Source organism: Theropithecus gelada, chromosome 2 (genome assembly GCF_003255815.1).
Source record: "Theropithecus gelada isolate Dixy chromosome 2, Tgel_1.0, whole genome shotgun sequence".
Taxonomy (NCBI): Eukaryota; Metazoa; Chordata; class Mammalia; order Primates; family Cercopithecidae; genus Theropithecus; species Theropithecus gelada.
Window position 1 is genome coordinate 60,089,347 of NC_037669.1, and position 19,230 is coordinate 60,108,576.

At 46.3% G+C, this 19,230-nt stretch overlaps 1 protein-coding gene and 1 long non-coding RNA gene across 2 annotated transcripts in view; one reads left to right on the top strand and one right to left on the bottom strand.

Annotated features, from left to right (window-relative positions):
* The window catches only part of ITPR1 (inositol 1,4,5-trisphosphate receptor type 1), a 354,161-nt gene that overhangs the window by 79,207 nt on the left and 255,724 nt on the right, over positions 1-19,230 (bottom strand). The window contains exon 44 of the mRNA XM_025375486.1: positions 1,266-1,446. Within this exon, the coding sequence (XP_025231271.1) occupies positions 1,266-1,446 (181 nt within the window). The remainder of the gene's footprint in view (positions 1-1,265; positions 1,447-19,230) is intronic.
* Positions 16,291-18,965, top strand: LOC112618472. The gene is made up of 2 exons (XR_003118085.1): positions 16,291-17,204; positions 18,149-18,965. It is a non-coding gene; the product is annotated as an uncharacterized LOC112618472 (long non-coding RNA).

Below are 19,230 nucleotides of genomic sequence, written 5' to 3' on the forward strand. Positions count from 1 at the left end.
TGCTGGCTCCACTGCCTTCTAGCTGCATGTCCATAATGACTTAATTACCCTCTCTGTGCCTCAGTCCCCTCACCTGTAAAATGGGGATAACTCAATTTTATCTATCTTGCAGAGGTGACATGAGTTTGAAATGAGTGGAATTGTAAAGAACTTTGAACAGTCAGCACAGTGGCTGGACTATAATCCCAGCTACTCAAGAGGATCACTTGAGGCCAGAAGTTCAAGACCAACTTGGTCAACATAGTGAGACTCCATCTCTACCAAAAAAAAAAAAAAAAATTGTTTTAAACATTAGCCAGATGTGGTGGTGCATACTTGCAGTCCCAGCTACTCAGGAAGCTGAGGTGGGAGGATCATTTGAGCCCAGGAGTTTGAGGCTGCAGTGAGCAATGATCGTGCGACTGCACTCTAGCCTGGGCAGCAGAGTGAGACAGAGCCAAGATTTTGTTTTTAAAAAAGAACGTTGAACAGTGCCTGATTCCTAGTAAGCATTTAGCAAATGGTAGCCATTCTTCTTTTTCTTCTCTTTAGCTCCATTCTAGACCAGCTGTTCTCAGCCAGGGGTGATTTTGCCCCCAACCCCACCCAGGGGACAACTGGCAATGTCTGGAGACATTCTGGAAGTAGGGGTATGCTGCTGGCATCTACTGGGTAGAGAATGTATATGCTGCTAAATATCTTACAGTGCACAGGACAGCCGGACAGCCCTGTAACAAAGAATTCTCCAAATGTCACTTGTGCTGTGGTTGAGAAACCCAGTTCTAAACTTGAAACATGAGGCTCAGGGTGCTTAACTTTCTCAAGACCACCTGACTCCAACACCTGTGGGTCTACCCACTCCCCAGTACGACTTCTCTTCTGGTGAGATACTGGATAAAAAGCTTTATAAGCTTTCCAATACCTCAGAAAACAAAAGAACATTATCTGACAAAGGACTGACACCCAGTTTTAAAATACGTATTTCCCTCAACTTTCTCTAACATTAAATATAAATCACAGGAAAAGAATATTCATGGATCCCTTGCCAATAAAACCCTAAGCTTGACCAAGAGGAATGTTCTTTATTAAACAGGAAGATCCTTCTGAGCAGCAGGGCTTCAGCTCAGGTCACTGAGGAAGAATTACGTCATAACCAGGCTGGCTTTTCTTCTGAAAGCTCCCATCATAATGCATTTTAGAACACAGAAGTAAGGAAAACAATGAAGGAAAACAAGGACTCCTCTGTTGTTCAAGGTCCATCTGACTGAAGACTGAAGAACATTTACCTTTTTTCCGTGATGGGGCATCTCTGTCTACCTCGTCGTCTTTCTTTTTATTTCCCAAGTCACTGGTGTTCACTGTCACTGTTGCTTTGATTTCTTGCTGGGCCACCTTCATCCGGTCATAAAACACCTTAAAGAATTTCTCTGACTTCTTATCTTCTGTCAAACGGCAGAAAAAGGAGTGCTGCAAAGGAAAATCCATGGATTGTGAACACTGTAACTGACCAGAAACTGCACCCCACTCATGACACCAAAACCTAATGAAGATCAGAGCCAGTTGCAAAAGTTCACACATGATCTAAGTTTAGGTCAACGTTAAGGACCACTCCACACACTGTAGTTCTCTGGGTTCTAAGGCCTGAGGTTTTCAACACAGAGTCTTTGAAACAAATTGCTGTGACTGGAACAGACACATAGGCTTTGGGAGCATGTTGGAGTGTCATAGGCAGACTGTTGCCAACTAAGAACAACTCCCTTTCACCCTTGCACACACGCAAAACAACACTGTTAATAATGAAAACTGACTTTTTGGGGGGGGATTACTGCAGGGGCAATCATTTGTTTAAGGGCTTCTATGCACTCTTCCCCTGGGCAGAGCCCTAACAAAAATATACACATGAATAAGATATGCTGCCTGTGCTCATTAACAGGTTAGGATGACACGTCCATAAATCAGACTAAATTATGTTAAGTAAAAAGTGCTCAGGAAGCTACACAATTATATTATAGATGCTCAGAGCTGGTGAGGATGACACTATGCTATAGTGATTCTAAAATCTTCAAGAAAAAGGTCATCTTCAAATCGGGTCTCAAAGGACAGGTAAGAGTGGTTAAATGAAGAAGCTCAGAATGAACAGGTAGCTCTCCTCTTGGATACACATTTGTTTTTGGACCCACTGCAAGCAGTAGTATACACTGTTGATGGAAAAACACAATATGGTGTCTCAACTTCATTTATGAGTATTCGCTTTTCACCCCTTTGCAAACACCACACTGTTGTAAATTATTTACATAAAAATACAATACGGTCATTTAAAAAACAAAGCTCCAAACAATATATTTGCTTCTTCCAGGGGATCTTCTGCCAATTTGAAATCCTTCCATTTGGAAAGATGGCACTTCCCTATAGAAGGCAGTCCTAGGCTTCCAATCCCAGAAAGATCTTAAATCTTATCACCTTCTCGAAGCCCCCTAACTCTTGAAACTTACCCATACACACACCCCAATGCCTGATTCAGCAGAGCCCTAGGGAACCACCACATTTCCATCATCAACATGCAACTTCAGCTGCTTTGACTCTTCCAGCCATCGACTCACACACTTTGTGGACAAACATCTGTCCCGTCTGCCCACAATGCACTTCTTGGTCGTGCCCTTTCTCTTCCTTCTAACTGTTCTTGTTTACCTCTGGTTGTTTTTTACAGCACAGGATCCATCCTTCCTGCCTGTGCTCCCTGGTTTGTTTTCTCTCCAGCCACTGCCAAATGCCAGGACACAAGTTACCACCTCCCCTATGCTTGGCCTTGTCACCCTGCGTGTCGCTGAGGCCTTCACGATTCCCACTCTGGAACGAAGGTAAGTCTATAGTGTCCTCCATTGCCCTTTATTGCCTATTTTCTTTTCTTTTAGGTTTCCTGCTATTTCATCCATCCATCCACTCATCCATCTACCTACTCATCCATCCATCCATCCATCCATCCATCCACCCACCCACCCACCCACCCACCCACTACTTATTTTTGCATTTGTCACGAGGTGGGCACTATATCAATTATAAGAGAAGTGAGCAAAAACGAGCCTAGACCTTCCACCCATGAAATTGACAGTCTCAGGAGGAAAACACACAGTAATTCAACAAACACCATAATAACTATTTACTAAATAGCCTTTCATCCCTACAAAAGTGACCCAGGAGGCTGCTGGTAAACAGTGCTGTGGCAGACACTCAATGCCACTGCCCTATTCTTATATTCCTGGTTCTTCCCCTGGCTAGGGCTCCTCATCTTTTGGGCCCACCACCAATGCCACCTGCTCAGTGAGGCTGCCCCTACAGCAGCTCCCAAGCCTACTGCTTATTCTCCATGCCCCGTTTTATCTTCTTCACAGCAATCGAGCCCTCTGAATTGCACTGTCGCACTGACTGTTCACCTGCTTACTGTCTTATGCAGAGTGCAAGCCCTATGAAGGCAGATGCCTCACCTCAGTGGTTGTCAGCTGCCCCCAGAGCTCCTAGAAGAGACCCAGCACACAGAAGGCACTCCATGATTATTTGATAAAAGAATGAATATAACCCAACACTTTATGGCTCCCCATAACTGGATGCCTCCCTCCCCACAGTTGGATCCTTTTTATATTTGGTGGACATGACAGAAATAAATCTCCAAAATAAATGAATTCTAGAAAATTGCTCAAATAAGAGAAAGCAACTTTCAATTGTTCACTTCTTTGAGAGCTCTTGAACCCTCAGATCAACAAAAGAGACAAAAAAAATGGTGGGTACAAAGAATGCAACCTGAAGCCACCTAATTATGGTGACTGAATTTCCCACCAAGACAGGCCATCCAACATCTCACCCATGTGGGCTCACAGGGGACTGCCTGCTAAAGCGGAGGCACACCAGAAGGTGGCCGTGCAGGACCATTCGCTTCAGTTGTATCCCAACCCTGTTCTTGTGGCACAGAAGCAGCTTTAAAAGCATTTTGGACAATCTGGTCATTCAAGGAAACAAAAGCCCTTCAACTAAGTAAGCAAATGAATAAATAAAGCCCGCCATCTGTCATCTGATAGCAGCGCCACGCGACACACACAGATAGCCTGCCACAGACCGCACTGTCTGACGGCCAGCCAGGTGACCCAACGGCTGTCAACCGCTAGGGTCAGGGTAAGGGAAGCTCTTATGAGATGAGGCAGGGCCAGGCACTGAGAACGCCACACTGCTGTGTGTGTTTGTTTTGCATTACTGATTCCAGTACTCACTTGCTCACAGGTTCGAAGCAGCTTTATCAATAGAATGTGCTCAATAAAATAATAAAAGGGATAATAAGGTCTAGAAGACACGAGTAAGCACAGAAGATCAAAAAGAGAATAGGTTGGGAACTGGAGAATGGGGAATGAGGATTCAGAGGAGTCCCAGGCCGGGCTCTGAGGTCAAGCTGAAATGAGAGGTGTGCTCAGTTACACTACTCTTGGTATCAAAAGGAGAAATACAACCAGTGCCTCAACGGAAGGAAGACATTTCTTTTTTAAAATTCTGTTTTAATAAATTTTTAAAATTTAAACAACTTTTTAAGTTCTAGGGTATCTGTGCAGGATGTGCAGGTTTGTTACAAAGGTAAATATACGGTGGTTTGCTGCACCTATCAACCCACCCATCACCTACATATTAAGCCCAGCATGCATTAGCTCTTTTTCCTAATGCTCCCCCTCAACCCCCGCCTCCCCCAACAGGACCCAGTGTGTGTTGTTCCCCTCCTTGTGTCCATGTGTTCTCACTGTTCAGCTCATACTTATAAGTGAGAACATGCGGTGTTTGGTTTTCTATTCCTGCATTAGTTTGCTGAGGATAATGGCTTCTGGCTTCATCCACGTCCCTGCAAAGGACACGATCTCATTCCTTCTTATGGCTGCACAGTATTCCACACTTTATGGCTGCATAGTTTATGTACTACAATTTCTTTATCCAATCTATCAGTGATGGGCATTTGGGTTGATTCCATGTCTTTGCTATTATGAAGAGTACTGCAATAAACATATGCATACATGTAACTTTATAACAGAATGATTTATATTCCTTTGGGTATGTACCCAGCAATGGGATTGCTGGGTCAAATGGTATTTCTGGTTCTAAATCTTTGAGGAATTGCCACACTGGGAAGGCGTTTCTTAACAGAGGAATTAGCAGGGCAGACTTTGCAATCAGATTGCCTGGGTGTGAGTCCCAGGTCCTTGACCCACTGGCTTTGTGGCCTTGGGCACACTGCCCAGCCTCTCTCAATCCACATGGAAGGGCTGCCACAATGCATGCCAAGTGCTCAGTACAGTGCAAACTGATGGTGTTAATTTTGTTTTTCTACTACCATTACATTAGTAGAATGTGAAAACCCCAAGGTGAAGGTAACCCTGTGAGCAGCTAGGACATGATAGCAAGGTGACAGCTATGTTTCCAGAGTCGGAAAGGCCTGGATCTCAGCTCCACCACTTACTAGCGAGGGTCACCTTAGGAAGTGACAATGTCTCCGAAACCCGAATCTTCTCATCTGCAAAATAGGTAACAATCGTACTTCATGGATGGTTATGAAGGCTCAGTGAGATCACCACAGTAACACGATAGCTAACACTCACTGACTGCTTTCGAGCTACCAGGAGCTCAGGCAAACCTTCACATGTTATCTTGCCCAAAAACCCACAGAGCTAGTTACAATGATTATTCCTTTGGAGCGCTCAGGGGGCCCTGAAAGATAGTACACATCAAATATTTTAGCACAGCCCCAAGATACCCAACTACGAAGAACGCAGTCTCCCCAGGATGCCCAGGTGAAGACAGCTCTAACAGGGAGGACAAGCAAGGGCTTAGGGTGTAAGTCCCCTGACTGAGAAGCCAAATAAAGACACTCCAAGCCGGGTGCTGGGGCGCACACCTGCAGTCCCAGCTGCTCCGGAGGCTGAGGCAGGAAGATCTTTTGAGCCCAGGAGGTCAAGGCCTACCTGGGCAACATAGTGAGGCTTCTGTCCCAATGAAATAAAAAACTTAAAAAGGTACCCCCGAAGGAAGAAGTGGGGTTTCTAGAAAAGAAGCAGTGGTATCTGTTGCGAGAGTAGAAGTGAAACATGATGGTAGTGTGGGTAAAGAACTAACATACTTCTCCTTAGAAGGGACATACCCTGGGAGTGACAGGAGGCAGAGGGGTGGCTGTCCCCAGGGAGGGCCTTCTGGAATTGCTGGCTGTGGTTGCTGGAGGCGTTCACCTGCCCCCTCTGGTACCTGGTGTGACCTAGACTTAAAGAGACAAGAGCCCTCCACACAGTCCCAGACCTGTTCATTAAGCCTCTTTCTGTAATGATGCAGGGTGTGGGTGGGGAGTGGAGTGTCCTCCTCAGGACTGTCTCCCTACGGCTGGTGGGAGCTGAGAGCAGAGGAGGTGGGTGCACAGCCTCCCCGCCCCAGGCTCCTGAAGCAGGGCCCCTCTATACACGACAACGCCTCCCTCTCTCCCCCTCCTCCGAACCTCTTTCAATTAATCCCTCTTCACCCTGACCAAGAGCAAATCATCAGAGATTTTACTTTTTCAAACTCTTCACTCCACCCCACCTGGCAGATGTGAGGTAGCCCTTCAACATAAACCTGGCCCAGAACAGAAAACATCAGGTGATGGTGAGAGAAATCAGAATGATGGTTGCTAGGTACCCACAAACAGTGAGCTGGATACATGTGGTACATATAAAACATGGAATACTACACAGCCATAAAAGAGATTGAGATCAGGTCCTCTGCAGCAAAATGGATGCAGCTGGGGGTCATTTTCCTAAGCAAATTGATGAAGGAACAAAAAACCAAATACTACATTTTCTCACTTGTCAGTGAGAGATAAACATTGGGTACTCATGGATATAAAGAGGGGAAAAAGAGACACTGGGTAGTACTTGGGCAGGGGCAAGGGTTGAAAAACTCTTGGGTATGATGTTCATCACCTGGGTGATGGGATCATGTGTACCCCAAACCTCAGCACCACACAATATACCCAGGTAACAAACCTGCACATTTACCTCCTGAATCTAAAATAAACGTTCAAAAAAAGACACCAAAATGGTGGTTGCCTCTGGGAGGTAGGGGGTTGTGAGTAGAGAAGGACTATAAATGGGAATAAGACAACTTTCTGGAAGAAAAGAAACGTCTTGATTAAGTCGGCACTTTCACAGGTGTGGTAGACAGAATGGCCCCCTCAAACATGTCCATGTTCTAGTCCCTGGAACCTGTGAAAATGCTGCCTTATGTGGCGAAGGGGAATTAAAGGTGCAGATGGAACAAAGGCTGCTAATCGCTGACCTTAAAGTAGAGAGATGAGCTTGGATTACCCAGGTGGGCCCAACATAATTACAATGAGCCTTCACAGTGGAGGCAGGAGGCAGGAGAGGAGGGTAGCTAGAGGCAATGTGAGAAGGCCTCCACTCACCATTGCTAAACCTGAAGATGGAGGAAGGGACCACAAGCCAAGGGATGTGGGTGGCCTCTGGAAACTGGAAAAGGCAAGGAAGCCTTCTCCCCTAGAGCCTCCAGAAAGGAGCGCTGGCCTGCCAACACTTGCTTTCGTCTAGCTAGTAAGACTCATGTTGAACTTATAAAACAATACATTTGGTTACTCTAAGCCACTAAGTTTGTAGGAATTTGTTACAGCAGCCACAGAAAACTAGTATAATGGGTATAAAAACATTTGTCAAATCTAATCAAAGTCTACATTTAAAATCTGTGCTGATGATTATATGTCAATTATATCACAATAATAATAATTTAAAAAAGATAACAGAAAGTCTGCTTTGTTGCCAGAAAGCTGGGGAACTCTGTAGAGGGGCCACATTCTGAGGCTGCCTCTCCACCACAGGGAACAGCATCTGCCCGCCCCCAGGCTGACCCCTCCTTACCCTCCAGTCATCTCCAAATCACATTTGATTCCAGAGCCCTTTCCATATAAGCTGTCTCACCAGAGTCTTAGGAGATTGCCAAGGCAGATATCATCATTCATAAATCTGTCACATTATAGATGAGAGAGCTGGGGTTAGGAGAGGTCAGTGACTTGTGGCAGAGCCACAACCAACTCTCCTCCTGTCTGCATATTGAACCAACACAGACAACCAGCCCCAGCAGTGAGGCCGGAGTCAAAGGCAGGGGAAGCAGAAGACACGAAGCTGGTCTGTGGGCAGATCCGCAGCACCAGTCCCAGACATCCCTGATGACAGGTCTGACCCGATATGCTTTAAGCAAAAGGCCAGGGCAGGGGCAGGGTGAGGCAGTGACCCCGGCAGTGGCCGTTTCCATCCTGAATCCACTGGGAAGGGGGAACAGGAAGTGGGCATGGCTGCTGTCAGCCAACCTTCAACCACAAGCAAGAGAACACAGATCACAGAACCCTGCAGCCGGAAGCACTGGATTCCAGCAGTTTCCAAATGCCTTTTTTAGCAGGGGAACGTGCTCCCTCTCCAGTCCCCAAACACCATCTTAGATAAAGACCCCCCTAGATAAAAGAGAAAAAGCAAAACAGATCCACATGAAGCAGAGCAAAGAGGGTCTCCTCCCTCTCGCCATTGAAACTCCTTGGAACTCCAGGAGAGCAGCACTTGAAAACCACCCACGTCAGCCATCCTTCCACATTCCACAGATGAGGAAACTGAAGCCCAGAAAGGGAAAGGGACTTGCCAGGGTCACACAGAACCTCCCTCTCCCGACTGCCTAAGACAGTTACTTTTGACCACACTGGGGTGTGGCTGGTTGAAACCACAACCCGAGTTTACATTCTCACCTTCTGCTAATTGTCAAGTACACAATGTTCCCTCCTTGGGTTGACTGAGCTGCAGAGGGGCCAATGAATCAGGGTCTTAGATTAAAAGAATAACAAAACTACCTTTTCGGATCAGACTTGAAAATAATAAAAGATTGCTTAATTAGCCTGGCTCCCCATCCTCCCCTGGCCCCGCAAGTCCTTGCAAAGCCATGGAGCATGGTTATGACGAGCCTGCCTCGCTTCAAGAACAAGAGCCACCCTGAGGTTAGGGGCTAGCAGACAGTGGTGGCCACCCTGGTGACAGCAGGGAGACAGAGGGCCTGGAATTATCATTGGATGCAATTTGGGCACTAGTCTTTGGCCATTTACATAACACCCAGCTCCTTTCTGGATCCACCTATCTTACCCTTCCCTGGAAAGGGGTACTATTGTTAGACATATAGCACTTTGCATCTGAGTAGTTCTTGGTAGTAATCAAAGTGTTTTTCACAACTGATGTTTCATAACAACCTTGCTGGGCCCCAGCTTCCATGTGATGCTGACATGGCAGGTGGTAGGACCCTCATTTTTCAGCTAAAAACCCCAGGGCACAAATGAGGTTCAGTAAATTGCCCGTGATCACATGGCTGGATAGCAAGCAGCCAAGGCCATATTTTAGGTTCCCTGACTTCCAGTTCTCCAGGCACTCTCTGCCTAGCCAGGTGTGTTTTATTACCTAGTTCAAAGGGGGACACTCCTTTCTTTAGGTGCAAGAGGTCACAGTCCTAATCAAACTGTGTAAACAAGTGGTCCTGGAGAGAAGAATAGGAGAGACAAGTCTTCTTCACGACCTGGACATATACCCATGAAGCCATCTTTCCGAGAATTCGGGAAGTTCAGGGGAGAAGCCAGGCTTTGCAGTCCAAGGATCATGGCGTTTCCTGGAATGTGAGCCAGCCTACCTGTCCCTTCCTGGGCCACCAGGCCATTCTGGCGGAGGAGCCCCTTTGCAGCGTCTCAGCTGCAGGACAGGGCAGTGGTGGGGAGCATAGATATATGTGTCCCAGGCTGGAGCCTGGCGGGAGCAGGGATGGCTTGCAGGGGAGCAGTCCAGCACAGAGTGACGACTGCGGGACTCGGATCCTTCCCCAAAGAAAAGCATTTCCATCCGCTCTGAAAGTTGGTCCACCTTTCAGAAGCCTTCGCTCTGGGCCTTGAGAGAATCCAGAGAATGGGATTTTCCATCTCACTGCCTCATAAGACACGGCCCTGACCCATCCAGCCCACGACACCATGGCTGCTCACTTATCTGCTGCAAAATGATTTAAGTTCTCACACTAAGGCCAAGAATTTGAAAAATGTGGCTGCTGAACAGTGAGCCAAAGCTGGAGTTTCCACAGGCTGAGGTAAATTCTCTGTGGGCATCTTTGATTTTTCCCTTTCCACATCAGCTCTGGGAGTCTCAGGGATTTCAGGGGACATCTCCAACCAGACTAACCCACTCCTGCCCAGCTTGAACAGATACTCTGTGGGTGACAGAGCAATGCCAGTGACTACCAAGAGGTGGGGCTTACCTTGGCTGTCTTCCTACACCTGTGATTAACTGAGAACTCGCCACTCCCTAGGGACCCTCTCTCTGCAAGTTTTATTATAGTGAACGGCAACTGAACGTTTCCAGTTTGCTGGGTGCTAAGTGCTTTATGCGCATTATCTCATTTAATCCTCAGAACTACCCGATGGGGTAGGTGCCATTATCATTCCCAGTTTACAGATGAGGAAACTGAGGCCCCAAGAAGTAGCCTGCTGAGTCATCCACCTAATGAGTGCCCTGGCACCCAAGCCCCACCTGTCTGACGCCTCAGCCCTGTTCCCAACCACTTGCTCTGTTAAACGCCTCTCCCCTGAGCAGGAGTCTGTCCTGTTCTGAACACCTTTTGGCATTTTATAATCCACCCCACCCCTACTCCTACCCACCAGGTCTTTCAGAGGCATAAACAGGCTCCTCTCACAGTAAAGAATAGTGGCGGAAGGTACACATGCATTTGAATGCCTCAACTTTCCCATGACGTTTAATACATTTGTTAATATGGGCTCCCAAACAATCCCCTTCTGCAAGCTGAAGGGCTGCCAGGGCTGGGGTAATAAATTATTAACAAAACCATTGTCACACAATGACTGCTGTGGGTCTGGAGTCCTTCTTTTAGAAACCAGTGATTACAATCAAAACTCAAAGACCAGGAACCATGAACTAGGTAATAAAACACACCTGAGTAGGCAGAGCGTGCCTAGAGAACTGGAAGTCGGGAAACCTAAATTTTGGCCTTGGCTCCTTGCTATCCAGCCATGTGATCATGGGCAATTTACTTAACCTCATTTGTGCCCTGGGTTCTTTAGCTAAAAAATGAGGGTCCTACCACCTGCCACGTCAGCATCACATGGAAGCTGGGGCCCAGTAAGGCTGTTATGAAACATTAGGTGTGAAAAACACTTTGATTACTACCAAGAACTACTCAGACGGAAGGTGCTACAGTTGTCTAACAACAATACCCCTTTCCAGGGAAGGTATAAGATAAGTGGATCCAGAAAGGAGCTGGGTGTTATGTAAATGGACAAAGACTAGTATCCAAATTGCATCCAGTGATAATTCCAGTTGGTTCTGGTAGGTTGAATGGCCTCTAAGTTGACAGCAAAAACACAATGAATAGCAATTCCCATTAACCATCACAATGTAGATTTTTTTTTTTTTTAAGTTTGGATGGCATAAAAAAAGAACAAAACTGTATCTTTTGTGGGAACATGGATGGAGCTGGAGGCTATTATCGTCAGCAAACTAATGCAGGAACAGAAAACCAAATCCGCACGTTCTGGCGTATAAGTGGGAGCCAAATGATGAGAACTCATGAATACAAAGAAGGAAACAATAGACACTGGGATCTACCTGAGGGTGGAGGGTGGGAGGAGGAAGAAGAGGAGAAAAAATAACTATTGGCTACTAGGCATAGTACCTGGGTGATGAAATAATCTGTACAAGCCCCTGTGACATGCATTTACCTATATAACAAACCTTCACAGGTACCCCCAAACCTAAAGTTAAAAAAAATTTGGCTGGAATTTCACTAGCTATAGAAGCCAAATTTCTGCATGTGCAGAGATAAACATCGTTGCTTCCACTTGTCAAAGTTTAACACATCCAAAGGCAGAATACAAGCTTGTGTCAGACCCTCCTCTCAAACAATCCCAAGCCTTTCCACATAAAGCATTTTCCAACACTTTAGACCGGTCTTGACTTCAGTAAAATTCTGACCTATGAAAAGGGTCTAATCATTAATACAATGGGCATTCAGAATTGGACACTCTCTTGGCATAAATTATCACTCACCCCAACAAAAACTTTTTTGCAAGGTCTGATGGCTTTCAACCAGCCAACATCTGCAGCTCTCAGTTTACCAACCTCTCTCAGGTTGTTTCCAGCTTTAATGAGTTCAGAAATAACTTCCAAGTAGAAAGGAAGTGATGAAGTGAAGCAAGTCTGTATTGGAGAGGTGTCAACATTTCAATTTCATTTTTCTGAAACAAGGTCCTCCCTCATCCACACTGTACAGTCACCTCTTAACAAGTGAGAGACAAACCAGTTTCAACTACCCTGCCAGGTAAGGGTGGGGCAGACGCCCGTCGCTATGCCGGACACCTGAGAGAAAAGGTGGCAGACAAGGAACCCTTCCTTCACTCTTATTAATCTGGTTACTGGGCTCTAGGGAAGGGCCTAAACTCCAGGGTCAAGGCTAAGGCAGGGGATCTTCATGATGATTTTCAAGGTGAATTCAGTTTTCTTCAGGCAACAAAGTCCAACCTGTTCTATTAAAAACACGTTTCAGGGTCCAGTGTGGTGACTCACGGCTGTAATCCCAGCAGTTTGGGAGGCCCAGGTGGGAGCACTGCTTGAGCCCAGGATTTCGAGACGAGCCTGGGCAACATAGCAAGACCCCATGTCTAAAAAAAAAAATGTTTTAAACTGAGGAAAAAAACACCTTTCTTCTGAGACAGAAAGCTTAACAGCTCTCCTTTCCTGTCTCCCAGTGCCCACGGGAACTGGGACTTACTGGGAAAGCTCTGCCCTATCTGGTAAGCAACGTGGTCCCCTACACCCTGTGTGGATCAGAACACTAACTGTGTCACACATATTCATCAACAACTCAACCAACAAACAGTAATTCCTAAAAAATAAATTTAAAGGTATTATCTTAGGAAGCCTCTGATGGTGTAGGCAGGCTGCTGGCAACCACTGTTTCCAGCAATATTTAACAGTAAAACCGGATTTCAGAGAAATAGGTCAGCCACCACTCTGGAGAACCCTGTGGTTCCGACCCAGGAACAAGAAGTTAAGGACACTCCACATTTTCTCTGGGTTCAGTGGTCAAACAGATGCCAAAGGCCAGTATCTTCTGTGGGGATACACGGCACCGCCGTCTGTCTCGTCCAGCCAAGTCATGAAGATTGGAAAGCCTCCAGACAAAACAAAGATGACCAGTGGAGTGGCAAATCAACGACACCTTTGAAAACAGACAATAAAATAGACGCAACCTCAAAATTTGCCTAAAGTGGAAGGGGACTGTGGTAGGAAGCTCCTTAGTAATCCTCCAGGAGGGCAAGAAGGTATTCTGGTGGCTGTTCAAGTCAACATGAGGCTTATTAAAAAGGTACTCTAAAGCAAAGGAGAGTTTGGTTAGATCTCAGGAAAGACTTTTGCCCAAGGAATCAGAGGGGCTTTAAAATTTCAGTCCATAAAGAAGGAATGAACAATGTGAATTGCATGTCTGGGCTGCAGGAGACACATGCCAGCCTCTGAGGGTGGCTTCCAGGGTTGGTTCTACGATTCAATGACAAGTATCCTCTGGTGGCTCTTGTGAAACTCTCAGGTCCTGTCTTGGCTCACCCACATGATCACTGTGGGAACTGTGGCCAGGAGGACACGAAGACCTCCTCATCAGACCTCTACCTTGTCTCATGAACCCTGAAAAGACAGATACAAGAGGTGCTTGGAAAATTCTATCACTAAGTCATCCTCCCGGGAGGAGGGTCCAGTGCTGAGGACCTGGCAGTGACTTGGGTGCTATTCCTCCACGGGGGTGGCAATCTGCATCGTGAAGAGCGAGGGCTGAAGTAGGAGATGCAGGGTTAGGGGAGCTGATCTCTGGGACCAACTCCCCAGGTCTTATTTCCATTCTGTGTACCCGAGGGGCAATGAATCAACACCAATCAATGTTTCCTGTCCTCAATGCTCCAAAGTTTCCAGGGAATTCAACTTGAAATGTACACTGATGCCAAGAATATTCCTTGCCCCACCCATTTTCTGTGTTTGTGCAGTCACATGGCTCAGTGACAGAGCTCTCTATCCTGCATCTTTAGCAAGGTAGAAACGTATGCAAAGGGGTGACTTAGGAACTAGGTGGGTTTGGACAGCTCATTTATTAACTTCTATCCTCAGTTTCCTCATCTGCAATGGAGAAAGAGGAGGAGAACCACTTGAGGCTCTATTGCAAGGAGTACAGGAGAGAAAACAGGTGAGAGCCCACACAGTACCAGCAGGATGTCTACACCAGCCACGTTCCCTTCTCTGCTCTCCACACACCTGTGACAAGGACACTTGGCCGTAGAAGCCGAAAAAAGTAAATCCACCCTGGCCTGCTGGAGGCAAGGACACTGGCTCACAGATGGCAAAGCATCAAGCAAAGCAAGTGCCTCCTTGATGAAGACTCTGCAGTCACCCCTAGTCAACTCCAGTTCTTCCCAACTCAAATGACTCTCGGGTACAGCCAAGTCTAGTCCTGAGCAGAATGTGCTGGGGCTTTTCGTGTCTCCCCACCCACAGACCCATTTTGCTGTGTGCTGGCCCACCAGGTAACTTCCACATGGTCACAGAGAGCATCCCTGGCAGCTGACAGTAAGATGTACAGATGGCCAAGAGGCTAGAGCAGGGCAGGGTGAAATCACACAGCACTCATCTGGGTAAAGCTGCTTTGTATATTAGGGCTTTGGCAGCAGCAGTGCATATCCAAGCAGGGGACAGGCCCAAGCCAACTTGGTGCCCTTTAGAAGCACTGACTAGGGATTGGCAGGAACCACAGAGATCACCTCATCCAGCCCCCACTTGATGACAAGCCCGTCACCTTGGTGGAGCAAATACTTTCCGCAGCTCTGCCCCCGACTGACCGCCATGGGGTAGACCACGTCGGCCTCCTTTACTCAGCTCCTCCAACATCCCAAGCACAAGCCAACCCACTTCTGGAATACTCTTGCCCTCTGCTACTCTTCACACAGCTCCTTCTCTTCCCATCTGCTGGGTCTCAGCTTGAATGGCATCTCCCTAGAGAAGCCCTCCCTGACCACCCTTCGTGGCCCCTGTTTGCTTCCCCTTCACACTTCTCTGAAGCTGTGATTTAGCTGATTATGAGCAGATTTCCTATCTCTGTCTTCCACAAGACTGTAAGCTCCGGGAGGGCAGGGGCTATGTTGGTCTCATCCCTGACTGTATTAATGCCAACGTGTACAGCACCTGACACCCAGGGAGTGCTCAGTACATAAACATCTGCTATATTAAGCCGGCTGTGGTGGCACAAGCCAGTAGTTCCAGCTACTCCGGAGGCTGAGACAGAAAGATCTCTTGAGCCCAGGAGTTCAAGGCCAGCTTGGTCAACATAGCAAGGCCTCTTCTCTCTCTTTTAAAAAAATTTACTATATTAATGAATGAACAATAATCCTGAAGGAGGTGCAATTCCAAAACACTCAAGCCAAGCTTTGCATCCATGGCAGCTGAAGTATAACTTTATGGCCAGAAGATCCCTGCATGTGAAAGCTTCAAATTCCTGCTAAGTGGGAAAATGCAGCACACACTGCTGACCAGCCAAAGGCGGCTGATGTGGTGGTGTCACCTCTACAGGCTTATCCGGTTTTTGCACATAACTCTGTGATGGGCTCAGCCTGGCTGGGGATCCTTAATCCATCGAGTTAACTGTTAACTACCCCGGCCCCAGTGACATAGCGGCTTGCATTATTAACTACAGCCCACGAGGGACGATCATTTGTGCACCTTCCGTCTCCAAACATGGCTTCCTCCCCAGACTTGATAGCTACAAGCTCTGGGCTGAACAGTTTGTGGGTTTGTGTTGCAAGGAGGCTAATAAAAACATATTTCTCAAATACCGTATGGTAAGGGCAACTGAAACACATCCTCCTCGAACAGCAATCAAATACATATATTTTTAAAGTCCTGAATTCCAGGGGGAAAAAGAGGCTTGAAGACTTCAGAGGGTTTACAGGACTATCCCCTTCAGTGTCAGGGCCATCTTGATGAAAAGTCTAAAACCCAGGCATAGGAAATTGGTAGAAACTTTGAGAGAGCCTCTGACAGTTTCAAAGAGGAACTCAGAGGAACTCAGGAAATGTGAGCAATGTGAGCAGGCATAGATTTCTCAGTGAAAAGGAGGGTCAAGGCAGAAGAACCAGAGGTAACTGTGAATATCAAATCAGTTCTCAGGGAAGCAGGGGGTCCAAGTGTGTATGTGAGGTGCCTTCGTTGTCCCTGCATCGGGAATCTAGCTGTTGGCAACTTATAATGAGAAAACAGTCTCAACCACGAAGTTAACTCTGCTGGAAGATTTCCAAAGGGAAAGTCCCTCCAGTTACTCAGAGGGGAAAAAAAAATTACCTACTTGGTCTGGAATCCGGGGATATTTTATGCAGATGTCTCTAACAGAAGTTAATAAAGGGAAGTCAGCTTGCCTCTGATTATTCAAACAGGCTACTGCTGTTAAGGATTGCACAACTTCTGGGCAAGGCAGGGGTGGGTTTGGCTTTTAAAAAATTTTTTCAGCCTGTCCTCATGGAACTATGTATTCTTTTCTAAGAACTTTTTATCCTAACCTCCCTACTCACATGTTCTAAGTGCCTCTGCTCTGGTGGGAATGTAATGGACAACACAGAGCCATGTCAAAAGCCTCTGTGGCCACCACCAGGCCGGCCAGAGTGCAGGGGGCCACTCCCTGGGCAGCCATAGGGTTCTCAGCAAGGTGCATTCATCGTCCCTGCTGAGAATCTGATGGGGCAGCATTTTTTTTTTTTTTTTTAATTAAATGCAAGCTGAGTAATTTCAACCTGCAACCTTCAGGTAACAGGAGTTACCCAAGCTCCAGGAATTATGACTGTGGGGTAAACCCATTCTCTTGTTTTCTTGCGGTTCTATTTTCTAACACACTAGAGGAGATGGAGACGTCATCACTCCACCCAGGGCAAGAGGACAAAGGAGGATGCATGGAAATACAAACGGCCCTTCTCCTCCAGGCCATACCGACTGTCCAACTAGCAATACACTTCATCTGGTTTTGGAGCAATCTGAATTTGGAATCTGCCAGAGAAAACTTCTATCAGGCAAGATGGAAGACTCCTAGGATAGGTCCCTCTGATGGAGGGGTTGGTAATAAAAAAAAAAAAAAAATCACGGGAAAAGAAACAGGGGAGGGTGGAAAAAATATACCTTAGAAAACAACTTCTGATGTCCTGGGGCTACACAATGGGGGAGCTGAGCAGTTAGGAAGAAGAGGGAAAATATTCTGTTTCCGGAGACAGCTCCAAGAATCATGAGTAGGTGTGAGAAACAAGGAAGCTTATAGATTTAAAAAAAAAGAAAGAAAGAAAGAAAGGAAGGGGGCAAAAGGAAGGAGTCAGGGAAGGGGGGAGTGAGATCTTTGAGAGACAGGGGAATTAAAAAACACCATAGCAACAACTCAGTCCACCTACCCTGGCCGCCCACCCACAGCCAGATTCTTTACTGACGCATTTGAGAACAAGCTGGTTCCTACCAGCTCAGGAAGGTGAGCAAACCCAGAGAGCTCATTAAATCCCTTCTCAGCGACTCTTGTCTGCCTGCAGATAGTGAGCAAGGAGGATATAAATAGAAGTTATATAACATCTCTTTGTTGATTCCTGTGCTTACCAAAAAAAATGCAGCATGACCTTGTTTTTCTTTAGAGTTTGCCTCGGCCTGCTGGTTGAGGACTTTAATCCAGATAGGAATCATCTTAAAGTTTAAACAGCAGATACAGATTTCCAAGTTAAGGGTGCTCTGCATGGTCGTCCAAGTTAGGAACCCTCAGGGTCAAGTCCTCCTCGGAGGATTAAAAAAAAAAAAATCCACTAGCTTTAAAACAACAACAGCAGGTATGGAATCTTGTGGCTTCCTCTTAGAACATTTCCTGAGGTAAATTAAGGAGTAAATTTGATACCCAAGAGCAAAGCATCATTAAAATGGCATCTTGGGTTTTCTAAAGGAGGTTGGAGCACCACAGGTATATTCAAAGGTAACTGATGGTTTCTAAATACCCTCCAGGCATAATCAGTTGTCTTTTTGTTCCTTAACAGGCATGACGGTAAGAGTCCAGTGGATGGAAAAGGCCTTCTCCTTAAAGATGCTTATGGAAATGAGCACTGCACAGGGCAACACAAATCAGGTCCCCTGAAATCCAGCCCAACCTGGCTAGACTCTCCAGTGCCTGTCAGGGCTTACGAACAGGTCGCTTCAGTGTCTTTGTTAAGGGGTGGTTAAAAAGGAGTACATGCTTATAGGGTATGCTGCTGAGCTCCATGGTTTTGACTTCACGTCTAACCTGTTGATGCTACAAAACTCTTTTAAAAACAGTTACCATGGGAACTTTTCCCTAGCAAGCATTCTTCCAGAAACGTTAAAGGTGCTGGTGAATTCAATGCCCTTGGTGTCAATAAGCTTTTGCTGAGTCTTAGAATGTGTGGCTTGAAACGAGAGGACTTTCAAACATATAATGCAAAGTTTCCAATGCAAATGTCTTCAGGGTTAAGTGTCAGTGAAACAGGTGGAAAGTAGGGGGGAATAAAATGACCTCAGTGTATATGGACGCCCCAGTTAAGCATTTGAAAAATTCTATATACAGTGTTTTCAATGTATCATATATCAGCAAACCAAAATACCCCATAGGGCTATAATCAGCTCAAGGGGTTACCTCAACAAGAGATGCTCTGGCTGTCACTCCTACTATGGGATTTCCTCTCTCATCAGAACTAGTAAGTGGTCAAAACCACAATAATGCATAAATTAAGGCAGGGAATTGGGTATCCAATGTGAGCAATTGAAAAGGTACCCATGTATTAGCTATTTGCCATTACGGTACTGGAAGTGCTCAGATGACTCATAAAATGACCAGAATAAAAGTTTGTTGTTTTGTTTTTACTTCAAGAAGATAAAGAATCACGAATTAGTATTCAAGGTTACCTAATACTAACCCTTGTCTAACATGTGAGGAACCAGATCTAGCGTTAAAGGGAGCTGTTGTTGGGACAGGACAAGAGTCCACATCCCCTGCCCAGCGCCTGGTTCTGGGTCATGTCACTGAAGCGCATCAGCCCATCTGTCAGCCAAACCCCACTAGTCTTGTGCCTTCTCTTTTAAATCCCTGTGGAGGAAAACAACT